This window comes from Ranitomeya variabilis, chromosome 2 (genome assembly GCF_051348905.1).
Source record: "Ranitomeya variabilis isolate aRanVar5 chromosome 2, aRanVar5.hap1, whole genome shotgun sequence".
NCBI lineage: Eukaryota > Metazoa > Chordata > Amphibia > Anura > Dendrobatidae > Ranitomeya > Ranitomeya variabilis.
The window spans coordinates 305,279,810-305,303,452 of NC_135233.1; the positions used below are offsets into that span (position 1 = coordinate 305,279,810).

General features: G+C 45.8%; 1 protein-coding gene across 4 annotated transcripts in view; it reads left to right on the forward strand.

Moving 5' to 3' along the window:
- Positions 1-23,643, forward strand: part of KIAA1210 (KIAA1210 ortholog) — a 130,710-nt gene that overhangs the window by 23,089 nt on the left and 83,978 nt on the right. The window contains exon 1 of one of the 4 annotated variants that reach the window (XM_077285195.1): positions 7,636-7,804. The exons of 2 other annotated variants lie outside the window; for them this stretch is intronic. In XM_077285195.1, the coding sequence (XP_077141310.1) occupies positions 7,770-7,804 (35 nt within the window). In that variant the 5' untranslated portion in view covers positions 7,636-7,769. Of the gene's footprint in view, positions 1-7,635; positions 7,805-23,643 lie in introns of those variants that run through there. One more of the 4 variants, XM_077285197.1, reaches the window with a different exon arrangement.

Sequence of the window (23,643 nt, forward strand, 5' to 3'; positions counted from 1 at the left end):
GTTTTTCACAATTTGCAACGGATCTGTTTTTTTAAAAAAAAGACGGATTATGCCTGAAAGCAAAAAAACTGATGTGTGAAAGTAGCCTAAGTTGGTGAAGTGAGAAAATATAGGCATGCATTTTAAATTTACGGAATCAAATACCTAAAAATTGGCATATTATATACTTGCGGGTATCGGAATTCCGATACCGAGATCCGATACTTTTGTGGTATCGGGTATCGGTATCGAAACAACATTAATGTAAAAATGTGTAAAAGAGAATTAAAATAAAAAATATTGCTATACTCACCTCTCCGACGCAGCCTGCACCTTACCGAGGGAAGCGGCAGCGTTCTTTGTTTAAAATTCGCGCTTTTCTTTCCTTTACGTGAAGTCCCGGCTTGTGATTGGTTGCGTCGCAGTCACATGGGCGACGCAACCAATCACAGCAAGCCGTGACGTAATTTCAGGTCCTTAAGGATTTTAAAATTACGTCCCGGCTTTGTGATTGGTTGCGTCGCAGTCACATGGGCGACGCAACCAATCACAAGCCGTGACGTCACGGGAGGCTGGACACGCGCGCATAAAATGCGCGCGTGTCCAGCCTCCCGGCTTGTGATTGGTTGCGTCGCGGTCAACCAATCACATCACAAGCCGGGAGGCTGGACACGCGCGCATTTTAAAATGCGTTCTTGTCCAGCCTCCCGTGATGTCCCGGCTTGTGATTGGTTGCGTCACGGGAGGCTGGACAAGCGCGCATTTTAAAATGCGCGCGTGTCCAGCCTCCCGTGACGTCACGGCTTGTGATTGGTTGCGTCGCCCATGTGACTGCGACGCAACCAATCACAAAGCCGGGACGTAATTTTAAAATCCTTAAGGGCCTGAAATTACGTCACGGCTTGCTGTGATTGGTTGCGTCGCCCATGTGACTGCGACGCAACCAATCACAAAGCCGGGACGTAATTTTAAAATCCTTAAGGGCCTGAAATTACGTCACGGCTTGCTGTGATTGGTTGCGTCGCCCATGTGACTGCGACGCAACCAATCACAAAGCCGGGACGTAATTTTAAAATCCTTAAGGACCTGAACTTACGTCACGGCTTGCTGTGATTGGTTGCGTCGCCCATGTGACTGCGACGCAACCAATCACAAAGCCGGGACTTCACGTAAGGAAAGAAAAGCGCGAATTTTAAGCAAACAACGCTGCCGGTTCCCTCGGAGAGGTGAGTATAGCAATATTTTTTATTTTAATTCTTTCTTTTACACATTAATATGGTTCCCAGGGCCTGAAGGAGAGTTTCCTCTCCTTCAGACCCTGGGAACCATCAGGAATACCGTCCGATACTTGAGTCCCATTGACTTGTATTGGTATCGGGTATCGGATTGGATCCGATACTTTGCCGATACTTTCCGATACCGATACTTTCAAGTATCGGACGGTATCGCTCAACACTAGTGGGCAGATAAACAGCCTTTACTTACACACAAACATGATTATGCTGGCAAATTCAAAACAAGCCTTACCAAGTCACATAATCACAATCCTGCATGTCCCTTCGACCCCCAGAAGTGCTGTCCCATATCTCATATCCTCAATTGTATTCACGTCTGAAAGACAGTGAGCGCACTGTAATTGCTTCCCCCGCACCCTGATAGTCTACCTGCAGACAATGTGCCAGTGATCGGTTGCAGCATGCTCCTTGTGTAGCGAGTGATGACTGGAAGTGAGCAACTGTAGCTGACTTTTCCAATCTTTACCAACTGGGGGAGCTTCTCTTTATATTTGGGAATGTAATGTAAAGTTTACTCCCTGTTGTCCTAATTTGTCCATAAGAATCTATTTTCAGGGCTTTTGTTTTTGAGAAGTCTCTGCTTTTTCAAAGTGTCGTGAACTTTTCACATTTTCATGTTACGTCAATATATTCTTAGTAAATGAGTATGGAGGAGTCAGTCTGGTATGTGTAGGAAAGGTTTTCTCGGATTTGTCTCCATTCTAATTATTTCCAGAAAGGCTTACATACTTGTATAATGACACATGTATGGACATATTTATATTTTTCTAGAATATACAAGTACCTATACCGTAATCCAACTTTTTTTTTTGGTAATGTAGCGCTTCTATAAATTTCACCTCTGAGATTTAATCTCTGGGACCACCACTACTGCAACAGCTCTGTTTATGTATGTCCACCATGTTGGTGGACTTGGAAGGTATCTGCAGAACTTTAGGTATTCCTACCACATATTGGATGCTCCACTGTCCTACTAGTTCTGGCCTTTATAAAATTGTCCATCTATGGATATAAGTTGGCTGGAAGGAAAAATATTTCTTTAGGATCTTATTTCCCCTTTTCTGTAACGTGAAGTTTGTCTAACTGTTTCTAAAGTAAGCAATAGTTGGGTAAACCATCATCTGCCAATCACTGAACATTCATCTATTTTTGAAGAAATGGAAAGGTGCTAGAATAAAATATACAGGTTTTTCTGACTGCCGGGCTCCAATCTGAGCTCATAGTGTTCCATTTACCTCTTCAAAGGGATATTTTCTGACTGCTAAAATTTTCTGATGTTCTGTTTCATGTTGCCGGTCTGTCCGAGTAGGTGTTTAACATAGATCTTGTAGTGAAATGGAAATTACACTTCATCGAGGCTTTCTTTGTATCTTCTGATTTTGGTGTGTAGGCATGCTCCTGACATTTTGAAAGTTATACTACTGCCAGTGCGCCCCATCTTTCTAGACAGCAACTTATTACTTTTTTTTTTATTTATTTTCTCTGATATATGGTGTAAGCAGGTTCTGAGATGCGGTATGAATGTAAATATTTACATTGTTTCCTTTTTTTAATAAATTTGCAAAAATTACTACGTTTGTGTGTTTGTTTTTTTGTTTTTTTTTTTTTTTTCAGTTAAGGGTGGGGGGAAGTGTACTTTTATGAACTTACTAAATGGCTGCAATGAAACAGATTGAAAAATTTAAAGGGGGTATGAATAATATCCGTACCCACTGTACAACATGAGCCCCCCTAATATACTGCACAGGTCCCACACAGCCTTCCCCCATGTGTGACACGGGCCCCACACAGCCTCCCCCATGCCCACCCAAACAACCCATAGACATGAAAAAAATGCACACCACATACTCGCATCTATCCTGTTGCTTTGCTTCTGCTCCTCTCTTGGTGTCTCAGGTGCGCTGACTTTCTGCAGTACACAGCTGACCCAATGAAATTACGTCATTGCGTCAGCTGTTCCACACAGTGATTGATGGAGGAAGTGGTCGGAGGCCCCTCTTCCACCAATGAAGTCAGCGCAGATTGAGACAGCAAGCGGGCGGCCACGGTGCAGCCCATGGGCCTCTTGTTTCCAGCCCCTCTGCTGTCTCAGTCCATGGCCTGACTGAGAGAGTCTGCAGGCCGCACTTTGCCCATGTCTTCTCTATGGGGTTAAGGTCAGGCAAGTTTGCTGGCCAATCAAGCACAGTGATACTGTTGTTTGTAAACCAGGTATTGGTAATTTTGGCAGTGTGGACAGGTGCCAAGTCCTGCTGGAGAATGAAATTTCCATCTCCAAAAAGCTTGTCGGCAGAGGGAAGCATGAAGTGCTCTAAAATTTCTTGGTGGACGGCTGCGCTGACTTTGGTGTTGATAAAACACAGTGGACCTACACCAGCAGATGACATGGCTCCCCAAACCATCACTGATTGTGGAAACGTTACACTAGACCTCATGCAGCTTGGATTGTGGCCTCTCCACTCTTCCTCCCGACTCTGGGACCTTGATTTCTAAAAGAAATGCAAAATTTACTCTTATCTGAAAACAACACCTTGGATCATGAGCAACAGTCCAGTTCTTTTTCTCCTTGGCCAAGGTAAGATGCTTCTGGCGTTGTCTATTGGTCATGAGTTGCTTGACACAAGGAATGTGACACTTGTAGCCTATGTCCTGGATACGTCTGTGTGTGGTGGCTCTTAAAGCAATGACTCCAGCAGCAGTCCACTCCTTATGAATCTCCCCCCAATTTTTGAATGGCCTTTTCTTAACAATCCTTTCAAGGCAGCGGTCATCCCGGTTGCTTGTGCACCTTTTTCTACCACACTTTTTCATTCCACTCAACTTTCCATTAATATGCTTAGATATAGCACTGTATGAACAGACAGCTTCTTTAGCAATGACCTTTTGTGGCTTACCCTCCTTGTGTAGTGTCTCAATGACTGCCTTCTGGACATCTGTCAAGGCAGCAGTCTTCCCCATGATTCTGGAGCCTAGTGAAACAGATTAAGGGACCTTTTTAAACGCTTAGGAATCCTTTGCAGGTGTTTTTTGTTAATTATTTTAATTTACTGAGATAACGACTTTTGGGTTTTCATTGGCTGTAAGCCATAATCAACATTAACAGAAATAAACACTTGAAATAGATCAATCTGTAATGACTCTGTATGTGTTTCACTTTTTGTATTGAAGAACTGAAATATATTAACTTTTTTGATGATATTCTAATTTTGTGAGCTACCCCTGTATGTAAGTGTGGGTTACCTTTTTAGTTTGCTCCCCATCCTAGCCCCCAAACTCTCCCTCCTTACATGAGTCACATGTGCCCCTCTAGCTACACCCTTTTTGCGCTCTTTCTTTTTGATTAAACTAAAAACTAGGAGACTGCACTGCTGCCACTCACGCTTGCATAAAAGTATCTCTTATGAAAACAAGGGATTTAGCTTTTTTTTTTTTTCTTTTTTTTTTTTCAAACATTTGCCATCAGGGAAACCTTGGAACACCACCATACATTAGATGGCGAACCAGACTCTCCAAGATCAGGCAGTGAATCTGGAAGGAGATAGACCTGACCTCGGGTACCTGCATGCCGGGTCTGGAACTGTGGAGGCTGCATCCTCTGTTCCCGAGGGGAAGCCTGAGTGGGCGGACCTTTCCCGGCTGGATGAGGGAAGCTTAAGAGAGACAGAGCTTCCTGCTGAGGGGGCAGGGAGAGCCAAAAAAGGCGCGCAGCCAGAGAGGAGAAAGCGCACGCAAGAGGAGAGTTGCAGAGCAGCGAGTGGCGTGCTCGGTCTCCCTTGCCCTCCGAGAGTACTGGTGCTGTATCAGGCCGCATAGAAAGAGCCCTGACGCCTGCAGAGCTGAGTGTGCCCCGCAGCACTCCGAAGCAAGTGACGGCTGCAGAACAGAGGTATGCGCAGCCGAGCCAGGTGCGGCAGCAGACATAGAGGGGAGAGCTCCGGTTGGGAGCACCAGCGCCAGACAGACCAGCGTCGCCCGCTACCAACAGCAGGGACCCGGGAGAGCGGGACGTGCGTTGTGTGCCCAGTGACAGCCAGAGAGTACAGGGCTGTACACAACATGACCGTGAGTACCGCACACACGCTGCCCAATAGAGTCCACACATAAGACTGACACTTGCATCCTGACATGGACACACAAGAGTTGTTCTGACCGTCTGTTACCTGACTACCCCCCAGTTGATTTAGTTAAAGAGCCACGTTGGGCTCGCGCCGGACTGTGGCCCGTGCCTTTAATAGCCACACTAGTATATGGACAAGGGGCAGTGGATGGTACCGGAGACTGACCACTGCCGCCAGAAGACAGAACCAGCAACTACAGGACCCTCCAGGAGGAGGCGCTATTTAATGTGCAGCAGGAGCTGCAGTGTGAGGACTACCATATATTCTTGCTTAACTGTTTGCATTTTACTGTGCCTTAACAACGTTTAACTCTTTACCTCCCTGCGTGGAGTGCTTCCCCTGTAAATAAACCTGGTAATCCTTGCTCTGCCTCCCGTCCGTCACTGCATCCCGCGTTCCTGTTGAAATCCTACTTTCTCCCAATATGTATGTGTGCATATAGGTATGGGCACATCTAGACTGGCCATTGTCAGTGCCTCTTCTGATGCCCTTTTATAGCTCAGTGTAATGAAAATGTGAGAACCGTGACTTTATTGGTTGTAGTGAAATATTCTAGTCAGATGTCTCCTACATTGGAAAAAATACTTAATGTGGCAAAGTGGAAACTAAGTGTCTTGCCAATTTTTAATAATGGGTACCCCTCAATAAATATAATATTCTGCCCTCAAGTTCAGTACAGTAGTTTCTGTAACTACTATTCGCTTCTAAGTAGTTTCAAAAATGTCATAGCTCTGCTGCTTCCAGAACCCCCATCTCCCAGTGATTGGAGCTTGGATGCTTATGAGTGACTAATGAGGGAATTACCATTTATGACTGTGGGAATGCATAGTACTGTCCTCAATGCATTTACATCAGTATTCTGCCATAAATATAATAACAATTATGGGGTTTGGACCAAAGTCTCATTCCTGAAAATTGCTTGCACTTTTTCTGAATGTGAATTTCATTTTTTATAAACTCTGCTAAATTCATTTTTTGCTTAAGATTGGATCCAGTTTTATGACATATCTTTAAAAAAACAAAACAAAACAGAAGTCTTCCCAAGAACTGAGCAAATGTTAAAACTTTCTAAAAAGAGTTCACAGTTGTTGATGTCCACATTGTACTGTCGTGCACATTGTCTTGGACATAAAGCCTTACACAATGAATTCAACGTTTGTCTCCTTGAATATTGCATTGCTGAGTGGGCAGGTGCATCTAGACATGTTGATAGGCTATCTGCTAACTTGCTGACTTTTGATGTAGGCATCAGGGAGGAGCTGACACTTCCATCCGGCCACCACTTGTGATTGGCTCTGAACAGTGTAATGCAATGTGCCCGCCAAGCTACCCCCAAGTCTTGGGGCTGTGTAGTGATAGCAGATCTACCGATTCTTCTTAATTAGAGCATCTCATCAATAACAATATCCTTATTAATATAGCAGTTACTTCTCCTACATCTTATGTGGGATCTTAGAAATCTTTCTAAAAACTTGTGTAGGTGAAGGTATTTTCATTCTGAATGCAATCCGACAAAACATCGGATCACACTCTGACCATTGTTATACTATGGGATCACACTCTGACCATTGTTATACTATGGGATCACACTCTGACCATTGTTATACTATGGGGTCATGCACACTGTCAGTTTTCTCCTCTGTACAGAACTGCAGTTTACATGATTTGCATCTGTAAATCGGATCACACTTGGTCATGCAAGTCAATGGGTCCGTCAAAAAAAAAAAAAAAAAAAAAAAAGTACTGCACTTGGATGACATCATGGAGAAAAAATTTTCTTTTTCTACCTTCTTCACATCTGAGAAAATCAGATCAAACTTTGATCAGCGCGTGATTAGCATAATTGGATAGATTCACAGATGAGAGAACATACGGTCGTGTGACCCTAGCTTAATAGAGAGGTCATTTTGCTTTTCTGTCATTCGCCATCAGATTGCTTTGTAGACAATTAAAATCATGCGTCTGTAATATGGAAAAATCTTTACGAAAATCCAATTGCCCTAAATTGTGTCCTATGTGCGCTGCTGCAGAAATGTTCCCATGGCCTATAGGATACTTGCCTGGAGGCAGAGCTGTCAAGCTGTTCCTGGTGTTGTGCACCAGGGATACTGTTTTCCCAACAGAATGAGAGGGAATGAGAATGAAAAGGGGAGGCCGCTCGGATGATCCGTTTATGGAATAGGCACAACCTCCTTACTCCCAGCCGGAGAGATCATGGTCTGTCTGCTGGCTGGGACTGGTGCCTCTGCACATACTAGGTGTTCTATGTGTGGGTATCTACAGCACTGGATTGTGAGGACTTGTCCAGTTTATTTCAGCCCCAGCTCAGGACCCTGCAGGGAAGGCCATGCAATAAGTGGATTCCAGCAGTCAGACAATGTCTGTATTGTATAGTTGTCTGAAAGGTAAAAAGTAAGTCATCCCTGCATTCTTTGTTCCTTTGTTACTTCCCTCTATAGATGCTGCCTTCCACAAAACTGAGACTGTAGGAAGAAAAGCTGGTTCTCCGCTCCACTGTAAACCTTTAAACAGTGGGATCAAGTGCCGTGTGCTTTACTTACTGTCTATAGGAGAAATGTATGTATATTGCATAATGTATAGCTAAAAAGTGACTGGAGCTCCATAGGGTTTTTTTTGTCAACTACTTTTCTTTCAAGCCTTCCCAATAGTGTCACTCACTGTTTTAAAGTATCTGTACAGCTCCTGCTAATGTTAGATGTTGTGATTGCTCATTCCCTAGTGAATTGCTGGGCTGACCAAGTATGTAATTGACACCTAGTACTTGATATGTGGGAGATGTTGAGCTGTTGGGACAGTAATTCCCATTATAAAATGTATCTTGTTATGAATTAGTTACTAGGCTTGTAAGTATTTACTATTCTTTGTATCCAAAAATGTCTTTTATTTTAGAAATGCGTAATGTGTCTTTATTGTGTGTGTGTATATAATATGGTATAGCCAATAGCAGTGGGAGGCGCAGCTGTATATTATTATTAATAATAATATTATTGAGCCATTTATTGTTGCAACACTTGTATAGTCCCATATACTGCACTGAATATAAGACTCCTTAAACTAAGTATCTACTTCCATTGTTGGAAGTTTGTTAGTGCCAAATTCACATTTGTGACCCTACGCTGATGGGTCTGGTTTCAAGATGTGTTGGTTTCATGACATTTTTTATTTACTTGCCTTTGCAAGGGAACTACAATAATTAGGGAAACCTATATGCCATACTTGGCTCACATAAATATGGTGAGGGGTTCTATGTTTCTGAAGCAGCGGGTACAGTAGCTGATTACAAAAGCATTTTCCTGGCTCTTATAAAGGCTGATATGTGCACATGCCATTCCAGGGTTATGTGAGGGTGGCGCTAGCTGAAAGGTTCTGTTTTGATTAATGGTCTTGTCTTCACATTTGCAAACAAGTCCTTATTTTACTGCCTCCAACTTCTCAAAGTCTATGGACCATATTCCTTCAATAGTCTTCCCTGATTGCTCTGTATAACATTCTGCCAGAGTCCTGAGATTTTCCAAGTTTGTCATCTACTTGCTTGAACTTGTGTAGTTCTTGTCCTGAATGTAGAATTGCAGAATAAAACTCAGATGGGAAAAAAAAACCTCCTTCAATAATGTGCGCACCTTACCTTTATAGGCTGAATCCTATTAACCAAAAAATGTTGGCAGGAAACATCTGCGGCCTGATAATTTGGAACAGATCCACTCCAGGTCTTCAGGGATTGGTTGGGGAGATTCATTTCTACCCAAGTGAAAGTATGTAAACCTTTCCTTCGAGAAGGGAGGGTTCCTGTAGGTGTCTTATAAAAATGTGCCAAGATGAAAGAAGCTGACCGTAAAGGTAGAATATTTCCTGACGTGGGTTGCGTGGCAAATGTTGACTACAGCTGAGATCTTATTCACTCAGGGCTTAGAATAAAGAACCATTTGTACCCGGTTGTGTATTTTCCTATGACAGTGTTGTTTTATAGTGATGGCTTCTGTAAGTCTGAGCTCTTATAAATTCCATCATGTTTTACAGGTAAAATAGCATTGCAGGTAGCGCTACTTTTCCAGTTAAAACCAAGGACCCCCAAGGTGGAACCCGATGATGGATCCTATTGTAAATCAGTAGGGTCGATCACGACAGAAATCTGCATTGTGGGGTTTGTTAGAAACATGAATCATGACCTCGATATTAACAGAGCAAGTGCATTAGTAATTACTATTCGAATTTGATGGCTACGTTTTGTTTTTGTTTGTTTTTTTTTCCCCAACTGCAGTCTTAATTTTTTTTTTTTGTATTCTCTTTCACAATTTTATTTCTTTTATAGGTCTTTGTGCCTATCTGCAGTCAGGTTTAATGCCGTAGGCATTTGTATTACAGTTCTATTGGTTTCTTGTTTGGTGCAATTTATTCAGTGGTTTCAGGAAATGTCAGTGCTCGGGGAAAGTGGCGCAGCACTTGGCAGGGGAGCCACCACCAATGTGTTCTTCTCAACAGCGTTTGGATGGTTAAAAGTGCACATACTCTGCGTTCCCCGTGCTGCCTCGTAAGGCAATCTTATGTATGCTGCTGCAACCTAGATTGCTTTATGGCCCATATTGACATGAATAAGGGCTGTAAAACAATCTGTGTATTAACTGAGCGTAGGTAATAAGGCAGACGGAGAGTTTGTGCTAGAAATGCAGTGATTATATGTCTGCTGATTAGAAAACATGTTCTTTATTAGAAAAAAGCACAAAGGGTTAATTATATTGTTAACTCTGCTTAACTTTTTTGATAAGGTAAGGGGTTACTTTTCTATCACAATACCATGTAAGGCTGCATTTTGACCAACAGTAGGCAGTATTACAGATTTGCACATCATGGGTGAAAATCTAGAAGAGCAGCAAGTTCTTATACAACCTGGGCAGTTTGTGATCGTAACGTAATAAATTATTACTGTACAGAACTTTTTGCTTTTGCCCTAATCCTTACAGGGTAGAAGCTTGGTCAAAATCATCTATATGCACGCTGATGTAGTTCTGTAACTTCTATGTATAGTTCTATTTCACACTATTCCCAGCTTAGAAGTAAATTATTAATATAATTAGAATAAATTATCTCAATTTTTTTTTTTTGTTGTTAATATTTTTAATCCGAAGAACTAGTCCACTAGTACAACTCCCAGCCAAGGGAAGCTGATTTTACAATAAAGGGTTGTTCTCTATCCTCTTAGGGATAACTTTCTGATCATTGGGGTCCATCCATAGGGTTCCCCAATGATCCCAAGAATTGAACTTTGGGAACTGGTCCTGTAGAGAAATAACTTTAATGGATTGGAGGTGCACATTCTTGACTTCCATTCATTGTCTATGGGACTGCAGGAGAAAGCCAGGTACAGCACCTGGTTAGTTACCATGGTCCCAAAAACAATGAATAGAGTTAAAATGAACATGGATACGGGATGATAACTTACTATTTTAGAATGATGACCATTAAAGGGAACTGGAAGCTAGCAGATGCGGAAAGAATAAAGCTTCAGTTTCTCCCTGTAGCCGCTGATTCGGTAACCTGCCTACACAGAATTTCATTGCTATTTTCTTTCAAATTATACCTATATCTGCAGGTAAATAATGGTTCTGGAGATGATTGGTTCCCCATAAGCAAACTATACACAACTGAAATCCTAAGTTACATTGTAACTAATGTAGGGCCTAAGTCACGTCTGACTAGGGATGTTATAATCCTCTATACATGTACGTATTTCCAATAATTTCATTGTATAGTTTATTATCCAGACACAAACATGGCATATCCGTAAGTCTTAATAGGTTATTTGTGAATCCACTCAAAAAATGAACCTAGCGGCAAGGGATTGGCTCCAAATAGGATTGTCATTTGCTCAACCTTTTGAGGACTTATTTTTATTTGGTAAACCAATTTTTCCCTGGGTCTATGCAGCTGCAGAACAGCTTATTTTACAATGTGGTTTATGGTAACCACTACTCCAGGGGACGTCCCCCTACAGGAGTTTGCTCATGACCACTAGAATATGTAATAGACGTATGACCCAAGCGTCCAACCAGTGGGACCACCACAGAGCCGGAGAACAGGGATTCTAAGGTCTCATGTTAATAATGCAGTGGTGCACATGGGTGACAATAGTTCCACTTACTTGTATGGGTCTAAGGGAGTAAAGGTCTGCATGTGTGACTAACTCTTCTGTGAATGGAGCAGTAGTAAAGTGGACAAACTACCGCTTCATTTACACAGGAGACATAAGACCCCATTTTAATGATCACTGGGGGTCCTAGCAGTCAGACTCAAACTGATCATCCTTTTTTATCATCAATCTTGTAGATGAGCAACAAATGATGGGATAACCCTTTTAAGCCTTCATTTTGATAACAATTTATATTGCATCTGGTTGAACTGAAAGACCATCATATCTGGATACCTAAAGCTCACTATTGGTATATACATTTATGAGAGATGGGGAAAATCGATTCACAGGACTTTGATCTGTTGGCCGGGTGAGAGATTTGAGACCACTGGACAAGAGACCTGCAAATCTCCTTATCTGCCAGCATTGTCAGTTCCTCTTTTGATTATCTGGGTTGGAACTTTGTTGTGTGCATCACATTGCAATGATGAAGTTGTGCCTTCACTGGCTAATAAAACGAAGAGCTGGGGAAGTATGGAGATTTTCAGGCCTCTCCTCCAGTGGACCTTATTGACCTGGACAATGGGCTGGAGTCCTGTGAATTGATTGTCCCATCTCTAGCAGCATGAACCATGAAGGTTTCTGTCATTTTGGGACTGGGAAGAATATAGTGACAATATTGTGACTTTATTTACTAGTTGCTTCCAATCTTTTTCTTTCTGTGGCAAAGCCAAGTCCTCAATCTGTGGTATGGGGTACCCAAGAGGGTATTTGTGTTCTCTATTCTAGGTACTGCAGTGTCTGATCCTAGCCATGAGTGTGCTATGGTGTAATTGTTATTGTTTAGGATACACAACATATTCCAGTTAAAGTAGCACATTATAAAATTGAGCCAATATCAAGGGCAGCAGCGAAACTTAAGGAAGGGGATTATCGGAGTCATGTATAGTGGAATGCCCGCCAGGGCCCTGGGGATGTCATGGTGGTGGTGACCCGGTCCGTGGCCCTGGGCGCCCAGGGGTTAGTTGAATAATAAAAGTTTGTGGCGCCACTTGTGGTATTCGGTTAGGGGTGACCAACGCTGCTTAAAGGGGTCCACTGGGGTGATGTTACGGCAGCAGGGATGGTATGGCTTCCCACAGGTGAAGCTGAGTCCCCAGGGCTCCCGGTGTAGAAGATGAAGATGGTGGTAGCTGGTGTAGTAAGAAAACAGAGGACACAAGGTTGCAGTCTCTCTACTTGGTTTAAGACAGCCACAGTCCAGGGTACAGGATCACGGATGCTGGTATGGTCCGGCCGGCTTGGAAGCAAATTAGGAATTCCTCTAACCTGGTGGGGTTGGAAGCCTTCCTTCTAGCGCTGTGGTGTTGTAGTCCCTTGCTGCCTTAGGCCTCACACAAGGTCCCCACGTTTCCTCTCTGTCCCCCTTGTTGGTAGGACACTACCCGTATGACAGGTAGCTCGAGCCTTTTTACAGGCCCTCTATCACGACCCACGCTCCATCTGCTACTGTGTCCTCGGGTGTCAATGGTGGACAGGTAACTTGCAATCAGCTGTCTGCCTGGTTCTACCGTGGGGCATGACGTTACCCCCACAGCCTCAGTCTTCTGGCTACCGGTATCTGCGCTCAGCATGGAGGAAGCCCAGTTGCAGCTTCTCTCCAGCTCTTTACTCTTTCTTTTGCCTTCACAGGAGCCACAGAATCGCTCGTCTCCACGGCCCCAGCTTTCCTTCCTCTCTCTTCGCTCTCCTCTCACCAACTGTCTAACTCCAACTGCCTAGCAACTGACTCCTCCTCCCAACCAGAGAGAGCAGCTCCCCTGAAGTCGGGTGTAGAGCTCCCCCTTCTGGCCTGGAGTCAGAACGGTATTGAATGTGCTGAATACCTGGAAGTGAGGAAGGATCCCTTTAACAAGTGTGACATCACTCTCCCCGTGAGGAAAGCAGTGCCACTGTAACAACCAGGAACCTGGGGTGTTTCACTGTTCCCCCCCCCCCTTTAAATCCAGTACTCCTGGAATGGGAAAACAAAAACAACAATAAATTGGTTAAATAATGCAAACATTTTGGGAAATGCCTTTTAACAGGTACAAACTTTGGCTTCCCTTTATGGGAGGTAATTTGCTTTAACGTTGCAAATTCTATTTACAAAGGTACAGTCATTTTAGTACCAGGGTGTCCTTGTGCACCAACAACAGTAATGATGCGGGGGACCCGTTCGTAAACCCCCAACGTAGGACTTGGGCGGGCTGCAAAGCGTAACATCCAGACCTGGTCTTTTGCCGCACCAAACAGTTTTTCTTAGGTCTTGGGGACAAACAAGGCCCTACACATGCTGGCAATGTTGGTAGAACAATAGGATGCACCTTAAGAGGTGCCAACTATTTACAGTAAAGTTTTTGGGCAAATCACTGTCCATTACCCTATTGTCCATTTAAGATTTTCAATACGCATAACCAAACATTTTTAAGAGATTATCTACCAATGTCCTTTTTTTTTGGAACACCTAATTTTTAGCTTCTAGCAACTAAGATTTTATAATTTTTATAATTGGGTCCAATTATTTTGTGTTTGTAAAATGAATGTTTTCAAAATATTAAATCATGTCATTGTCATTTTTAATTGAATATTGGGATTCCCTTTTCTGAAAAATCCGTACTTGCAAAAATTTTAATTTGGCAAGTAATGGATTAAACAGGTAACAATTATTTCCATCTTATATTTTAGTCACTGTAACAGGCTGGTATCTGACCTCTGGAACTACGGGTAGAGCTACGCAGTACAGGGATTGATAGTGACCTGCCAAGATTCACTATTCTTGCTACTACTGGTGTAGTGCACTCTCTCATGGCTACACGTCTAGTGATTCTATGTAGCACAGGTATACTAGATCTCCTAGGAATACTTCTACTCACTGTGGGCATGACAGATTTACCAATAGCAGGGGGTGGATTCTCTTGTTCCACTGCTGGTGTGGTATCTGCTGCGTGAGCCCATTGGTTTTCAGGTTGGTTCTGAGTCACCTTTCTGGCATGATTAATTGGGGAAAGGTCAAGACAGGCATTACGATGGCTTGGATCACTTGTGTCCAGGACTGAGGAAAGTCTCCAAGAATGGTATGGATTTTCTTTTCTTCTTCTTCCTTAGGCCGGTTTCACACGTCAGTGGCTCCGGTACGTGAGGTGACAGTTTCCTCACGTACCGGAGACACTGACACACGTAGACCCATAAAAATCAATGCATCTGTTCAGATGTCATTGATTTTTTGCGGACCGTGTGCGGACCGTGTCTCCGTGTGCCAAACACGGAGACATGTCAGTGTTCGTGGGAGCGCACATTTTACACGGACCCAGTAGAGTCAATGGGTCCGCGTAAAACACGGACCTCACACGGACATTCTCCGTCTGGGGTCCGTGTGCGTGCCGGAGACAGCGCTACAGTAAGCGCTGTCCCCCCCACATGGTGCTGAAGCCGGTATTCATATCTTCCCTGTAGCAGCGTTTGCTATAGAGAAAATATGAAGAATAGTGTTAAAAATAAAGATTTAGGTGTCCGCCGCCCTCCCACCCCCTGTGCGCCCCCCCGCTGGTCAGAAAATACTTACCCGGGTCCCCCGTCGGCTGTCGCTCCTTCCTGGTCTGGCCGCGCTTCCTACTGTATGCGGTCACGTGGGGACGATCAATTACAATCATGAATAGTCGGCTCCGCCCCTATGGAGGTGGAGCCACATATTCATGACTGTAAATGATCGGGCCCACGTGACCGCATGCAGGAGAAGCCGCGGCAAGACCAAGAAGGAGCGACAGCCGACGGGGGACCCGGGTAAGTATTTTCTGACCAGCGGGGGGGCGCACAGGGGGTGGGGGGGCGGCGGACACCTAAATCTTTATTTTTAACACTATTCTTCATATTTTCTCTGCAGCAAACGTTACTGCAGAGAGGATATGAATCGCAGCTTCAGCACCATGCAGAGTGGGTACCACACGCTCCGTGTGGTACCCACTCGCCATACGGGCGGCACACGTGTGCCGCAGGTATGGCCTCCGTGAGTTCCCAGGCACACGGACACGGATAACTCCGGTACCGATTTATTCCGGTACCGGAATTATCTGGACGTGTGGGACAGCCCTTAGGTTGAGAGATATCTTAATCAATTTCCTGGTTTTTCAACTGATTTGGGCATACCTTCCGATGATCTCTTGACACCGCTGTTCAGGTTTCTCCTCCATTTTGGCTTATGAGGCACACCTTGTTGTTATCAAAAGTTTGACTTTAAGGCTGCTGTCATACTGGCAGTATTTGGTCAGTATTTTACATCAGTATTTGCAAGCCAAAACCAGGAGTGGGTGATAAATGCAGAAGTTGTGCATATGTTTCTATTATACTTTTCCTTTAATTGTTCCACTCCTGGTTTTGGCTTACAAATAGTGATGTAAAATACTGACCAAATACTGCTAGTTTGACGGCAGCCTAAAGGTTCACATTAAGCGACGCTGCAGCGATATCGACAACGATGCCGATCGCTGCAGCGTCGCTGTGTGGTCGCTGGAGAGCTGTCACACAGACAGCTCTCCAGCGACCAACGATGCCGAAGTCCCCGGGTAACCAGGGTAAACATCGGGTTACTAAGCGCAGGGCCGCGCTTAGTAACCCGATGTTTACCCTGGTTACCAGTGTAAATGTAAAAAAAACCAAACACTACATACTTACATTGCCGTGTCTGTCGCGTCCCCTGCCTTCAGCTTCCCTGCACTGTGTAAGCGCTGGCCCTAAAGCACAGTGGTGATGTCACCGCTGTGCTTTGCTTTACGGCCGGCACTGACACATTCAGTGCAGGAAGCTCTGAGCAGCAGCGCGGACGCCGGGGGACGTGACAGACATCAGAGGGTGAGTATGTAGTGGGTTTTTTTTTACTTTTACAATGGTAACCAGGGTAAATATCGGGTTACTAAGTGCGGCCCTGCGCTGTAACCCGATATTTACCCTGGTTACCATTGTAAAACATCGCTGGCATCGTTGCTTTTGCTGTCAAACACGACGATACACGCCGATCTGACGACCAAATAAAGTTCTCGACTTTCAGCAACGACCAGCGATATCACAGCAGGATCCTGATCGCTGCTGCGTGTCAAACACAACGATATCGCTATCCAGGACGCTGCAACGTCACGGATCGTTGTCGTTCTCGTTGCAAAGTCGTTTAGTGTGAAGGTACCTTAAGACTGTGTACGGTTCCATCTCCCACTGATCATCAAGTTTGTGGACTCTTCTCTTTCGCTTTAGAACTTGTTCTCCAGGTGACAAGGGAATTGCAGGGGCATGTTGATTATAGTTTCTCTTGCCTCTGTCTTGCTTGAGACAAACTTCTTTCTACACATTCTTGCACTTTGCGGTATCGCTGTTGCTGCTCTGTATCCCAGTCTGCATCTGGTGATGTTACTTCAGGTGTTAAGACTCCCATGTCCAAGTCAATAGGTAGTTTGCCAGGTCTTGCTCTCATTAGGTAGGCTGGAGTGCAGTTGGTAGAATTCACTGGAATATGGTTATACAGATCTGCCAAGTCCGGCAACTTCTCTGGCCACAGGTTTCTCTCTTCCAAGGGCAAGGTCTTCAGTAAGTCAATTACCACCTCGTTCATCTTCTCACACATGCCATTTGTCTGTGGATGGTACAGTGTTGTCCTGATTTTGTTGCATTCTTACAGATTACAGAACTCCTGGAACACTTCTGCTTCAAAGGCTGGGCCTTGGTCGTGCGTATATTTTCAGGGTAACCATGTGGTCGACAAGTGGTGTTGGAATGCCTTGGCTGCCGTCCTTGCAGTTTGTTTCTTGACAGGCACGACTACCAGGAATCTGGAGTAATGGTCCACTATGGTCAGGGCGTAACATAGCCTGACCGGCTGGGGGTTAGCTTCATGTGGCCTAAGGCTACCAGCTCAAGTGGCTGTTTCGTGACTATGGGCTGTAGGGGAGCCCTCTGGCTGTTGCGATCCTTTCTGCGCAGGTTGCATGGGCCACACTCTCGACACCACTTTTCAATGGCTCTTCTCATGCCAATCCAGTTGAATCTCTCACGAAGTAGGACTTCCAACTTCTTCCATCTGAAATGTCCTGCTCCATCGTGGTACGCTTCTAAGACCATTGGCGCATCCTGCTTTGGGACTACCACTTGCCAGATCAGTTCATGGGTGCGAGAGTTAATTTTCCTCCGACACCGCTTTCCCTCGTAAATGAACAACCTGCCCTTCTCCTTCCACAACTGTTTCGTTTCCTGTGGAGCATCTGGGACAGAGTGTGAATCAGCCTATGTCAGCAGCTCTTTTTTAGCAGGCGGACTGCTGGGTCGCTATCTTGTGTCTCTGCCCATCCATGGTGGGGCAATGGATTAAGCTTGGCCTCTTGCATGACATGGCGCTTGTCCCTCACACAGTGGGAATGTTGGGCCGCAACTGGGCAGTGGAAGGCTGGTAACTCTATTTCTTCAAGTGCTTCTGGATCTCCTCCCTCTTCTGGTAAATTGGGCATCCGGGACAGTGCATCAGCATTTGCCTTCTTGTGTCCCGCTCGGTACTTGATGGTAGACTTACAGATAAACAACCGGGCCATCCATCGTTGCACCTAACTTTGCTGTCTCAAGGTGAGTCAGCGGATTGTTGTCCGTGAAGACAGTGAACTTTATGAAGCCAGGTAGTGCTTGAATCCCTCTGTTACTACCCAGATTATGGTGAGGAACTCCAGCTTAAAGGAACTGTAGTTGTCGGGGTTCCTTTCAGTGGGACCAAGCTTCCTGCCGGCGTAGGCAATCACTCTTTCTCTGCATTTCTGTACTTGGGACAGCACGGCTCCTTATCCCACATTGCTGGCATCTGTGTAGAGCACAAACGGTTGGTCATAGTCAGGGTAGGCCAGTACTTCCTCTCCCATGAGAGCCACCTTCAACTGAGTGAAGGATCCTTTCAGCCTGTCATTCCACTCAAACGGAAGACCCCTGTTCTTGGTCTTTTTGGATTGGCCCACTAACAGGTCTTGCAGGGGTGCGGCTATCTTAGTGAAGTCCTTGATAAATCTTCGGTAGTAACCTACCAACCCGAGGAACTGCCTGACTTCGTGGATGTTGCTGGGTTTCGGCCAGTCCCTTATCACAGTGACCTTGTCGAGGTCCAGTGCCACACCTTCAGTGCTTACCACATGGCCCAGGTACTGTACTTTGGGTTTTAACAGGTTGCACTTGGACGGCTTTACCTTCAGGCCAAAGTTAGACAGAGCTTCAAACACCTCGGCCAGGTGCTTCAGGTGGTCTTCATATGTCTTGGCGAAGACGATGACATCATCCAGGTACAACAGGACGGTGTTGAAATTCTTGTGCCCGAGATAGAACTCCATCATCCTCTGGAACGTTCCTGGTGGTTGCACAGTCCAAACGGCATGTAGTTGAATTCAGAGAGGCCCATTGGTGTCATGAAGGCGGTCTTTTCTTTATACGCCTCTGCCACGGGAACCTGCCAATACCCACTAGTGAGATCTAAGGTGGAGAAATAGTTTTAAAGCAGCTAATGACTCTTCGATTCTGGGCAACGGGTAGGCATCCTTATGTGTAATGCGGTTTATCTGCCTGTAATCAACACACATCCTCATTGTACCATCTTTCATTCCTAATGCGGACTAATGGAGCTGCCCAGGGGCTACAAGTGTCTCTGATTACCCCAGCCTCCTTCATCCCTCGTAACATACTTTTGGCACATTGGTAGTGAGCTGGAGGTACAGGCCTGTACCTCTCTTTAATGGGCGCATGACCTCCAGTGGGGATATGATGTTGAACACCTTTTACGTGCCCAAAATCTAGTGGGTCCTTGCTGAATACCCACTCACTCATGGACCACCTGGTAAGCCCCATGGTTTTTGGTGTGATGGGGTAGAATCGGTGCCCACGTGTAATTTCTGACACCAATCCTCCAACTGTCCTGCAGAGCCATTGTCCTCTGCCTGGTCGGACGTGACCAAGGGTTCTGTTGCCTGTATTGCATCATTATTAACAATGAACAGTTTAGCAAGTGTGGCATATCTGGGTAAGTGGACCTCTTTCTCTCCACAGTTAAGGACACGTACTGGTACCCTCTCCTTGTGGACATCAATCACCCCTCTGGCTGTCAGAATGGTGGGCCTACCGTCTGAATACACAGGTTCTATCAGGGCCTGGTAGTCTTTACCTCTGAGACCTATTGCTGCCCGACACCAGATCAACATTTCACTCCTGTGGGTATTGCAATGGAGATCGGATCACTCACTGTGACGCGGCCTACTTCTCCACCAGACAATTCTACTGTTATCTGTGCATCAGGGCTCTGATTTCTTTTTGCAGGACACGTTGCTCACTGGAACCAGCAGTTTCGGGTAACAGACAATAACCTCGGCAAGACCTTTTTCCTATGACACTATTACCTAAGGTCATCATAGGGTTACATTCTCGCCGGTCAATATCAACAATTACCAGTCCTTGGTTCTTCAATTCTACCCGCCCCACCTTATTGGTCACCTCCTTGTACTACACCTGTGGCAAAGGCTGACCATTACTGGCTAATATTGTCAAATCACTATCTGAGCCATGGGTAATATCCGAGTCTGCCCAGTACCGTTTGTAGAGAAAGTAAGGCATAGTCGTCACCTGAGAGCCAGGGTCCAGAAAAAAGCGTTCATTGGGATGCTGTCGATCATAATGGGGAGGTCCAGTCATCCTCCGACGTACTTGGCTCACAAGTTTTGTGGGCCTCCAGGTTGGTCCTACTCCTGGGGGTTGGCTCTCTGCCCCAGGGGTTGCTCGTTTAAATGACAGAACCTTGCAATGTGTCCCGCCTGGTTACAGCGGCAGCAGATTGGTCGTCCATCCTGATGATAGTGGTCGTTGTCTCTTCCTCTGATGGGTGGGATCCTCTTCTGTCGTCGCCAGGGGACGTCATCCGGACTGGAAGTCAGATTGATTTTCTCCTTTGGGGATTCCTGCAGGGACTGCACGGTCCTGGCTAGTGCAGCTACATTTTTAGTCAGTTCCTGGACATGGAGGCGCAGTTCTGTAGAGGGATTATCATCCAGAATCTGTGCATCAGCCTCAACAGGGACCTGAGGAAAGGGTGTCACCTCCTGGTGGTATGTGAGGGCTGGACGCCTAGGGGGAACTGTGCGGCTGGGCTGAGGTTCATACAGCACCCGGATGGCCCTGTCTTTAAATTGTGTAAAGTCCAGGTCATGGTTTTGCAAGGCCAGGATGCGCAGCTGTGTCCTGTGGGTGCTGGACAAGAGTCCCTCAACGAACTTCTCCTTTAATAGCTTGACCCCATCCTGCAGCCGTTGGGGTCAACCTGTTTAATGGCCCGTAGTGCCTCCTGTAGATTAAGGGCATAGTCCCGTATGCTATTCTGTGCTCTTTGTTTGCACCCAAAAAACCTCATTTTGATTTCTGCAGCGGTGTCAAAAGTGTTTTTAAGTTTGCCAAATATCTGCTTAACAGTTCCCTTTTCAATATCCGGCCAGGATTTCACTTCTCTTTGTGCTGCGCTAATTAATTGACCTGTTAGAATGTTCACCTTTTGATGATCTGTCAGGGGATATACTTCAAATAGGCTGCACAGCCTATCTTTAAAGTCACTTTAATATGAATATGAATATTGTGGCAGCCAGGCCACTCCAGCTACTGTATATAGGGAATGGATAGCAGCATTATAGGAGCTGTTACTGCGGCGTGGTCCTGCCGGTTTGCAGGAGCTGTGGGCACTGCGGGGCCAGGTGGTATCATGGGACCTGCGGCTGCGTCCACCACGGGGTCTGTGGCTGCGACCGCCGCCAACTCTCCTCCTGGGTCGGACATGTCCCTTCCCCCATGCTAACCTTGCAGAGGCATGACGTCTCTCCACCGGAGTCTGCAGCGGTTCCCCCTGCGCGCGGTCGGTTGCTTCTCCCGGTCCTCCTTCCGGGGCTCCCAGCGTCCTCACTTGCGGCTCTCTTCGCACTCTTTTGTCGGCTCTGCCCACAATGGCACGCCACTCTTTTCCTGCGCTCCTCGCGGTGCTCTTTATGGCCGACATTTTTGGGGGCTATTTTGAAAATAAAGCGCGCGCACTGTGTGACGCAGTTATGGCGCTGTTTTAAAGTTCATTAAAGTCTTTCTTTTAAGTACAGTCTCTTAGGCACACAAGACCCAGCTTACTGGGTTGATCTATCTTGTTCGTGACCCCAAAATGGAATGCCTGCCAGGGCCGTGGGGTACTTGGTACCGGGTTCGGTACATAAAGGGATGTGTCACGGTGGCTGTGACCCGGTCCATAGCCCTGGGCGTTCATGTTAAAGGGACAGTCTTTAAAGGGGTTAGTTGAATAATAAAAGTTAATGATGCCACCTGTGGTATTTGTTCAGGGGTGACCGACACTGCTTAAAGGGGTCCACTAGGGTGATGTTACGCCAGCAGGGATGGTATGGCTTCCCACAGGTGAAGCTGAGTCCCCAGGGTTCCCGGTGTAGAAGATGAAGATGGTGGTAGCTGGTGTAGTAAGAAAACAGAGGACACAAGGTTGCAGTCTCTACTTGGTTTAAGACAGCCACAGTCAAGGGTACAGGATCACGGATGCTGGTATGGTCCGGCCGGCTTGGAAGCAAATTAGGAATCCCTCTAACCAGGTGGGGTTGGAAGCCTTCCTTCTAGCGCTGTGGTGTTGTAGTCCCTTGCTGCCTTAGGCCTCACACAAGGTCCCCACGTTTCCTCTCTGTCCCCCTTGTTGGTAGGACACTACCCGTATGACAGGTAGAGGGCCTGTAAAAAGGCTCGAGCTATCACGACCCGCGCTCCATCTGCTACTGTGTCCTCGGGTGTCAATGGTGGACAGGTAACTTGCAATCAGCTGTCTGCCGGGTTCTACCGTGGGGCATGACGTTACCCCCACAGCCTCAGTCTTCTGGCTACCGGTATCTGCGCTCAGCATGGAGGAAGCCCAGTTGCAGCTTCTCTCCAGCTCTTTACTCTTCTTTCTTTTGCCTTCACAGGAGCCGCAGAATCGCTCATCTCCACGACCCCAGCTCTCCTTCCTCTCTCTTCGCTCTCTCACCAACTGTCTAACTCCAACTGCCTAGCAACTGACTCCTCCTCCCGACCAGAGAGCAGCTCCCCTGAAGTCGGGTATAGAGCTCCCCCTTCTGGCTTGGAGTCGGAAGCGAGGAAGGATCCCATTCAACACCGTTCTAAGTGTGACATCACTCTCCACATGAGGAAATCACTGCCACTGTAACAACCAGGAACCTGGAGTGTTACATATAGCATATTCAAATTATCTATAGATAGATAGCTAGATAGTCTAAGGGGCACTTCCGTCTGTTTGTTTGTCTGTCACGGAAATCCCGCATCGGGCACAGTCCGGCTGCAAATTCGCCCCTTCCTACTCTGTCAGTGCCCCCTCCAGTCAGCGCTCACACAGGGTTAATGGCTTCGTTACACCACGTTATGCCATGGTATAACGCAGTCCATTAACGCTGCTATTAACCCTGTGTGACCAACTTTTTACTATTGATGCTGCATATGCAGCATCAATAGTAAGAAGATCTAATGTTAAAAATAATAAAGTAAAAAATCATTATATTCTCACCTTCCGTCGCCTTTCCCGCTGCTCCTCGCGACGCTCCGGTCCATGCATTGCGGTCTCGCGAGATGATGACGTAGCAGTCTCGCGACGTCATCATCTCATGAGACCGCAATGCATTCTTGGGACCGGAGCGTCGCGAGGAGCATCGGTAAACGCCTGGGCTGGATCTGGGGGCCAACGGAAGGTGAGTATATAACTTTTTTTTTTTTTTTAATATAATTCTTTTTTTTTTTTTTTTTAACAGGGATATGGTGCCCACATTGCTATATACTACGTGGGCTGTTAGATACTGCATGGGCTGTGTTATATACTACGTCTGTGCTATATACTACATGGCTGTGGTATATATTATGTGGCTGGTCAATATACTACATCACTGTCCTCTATACTACGTGGCCTGTGTTATATACTGCATGGGCTGTGTTATATACTGCATGGGCTGTGTTATATACTGCATGGGCTGTGTTATATATTGCATGGGCT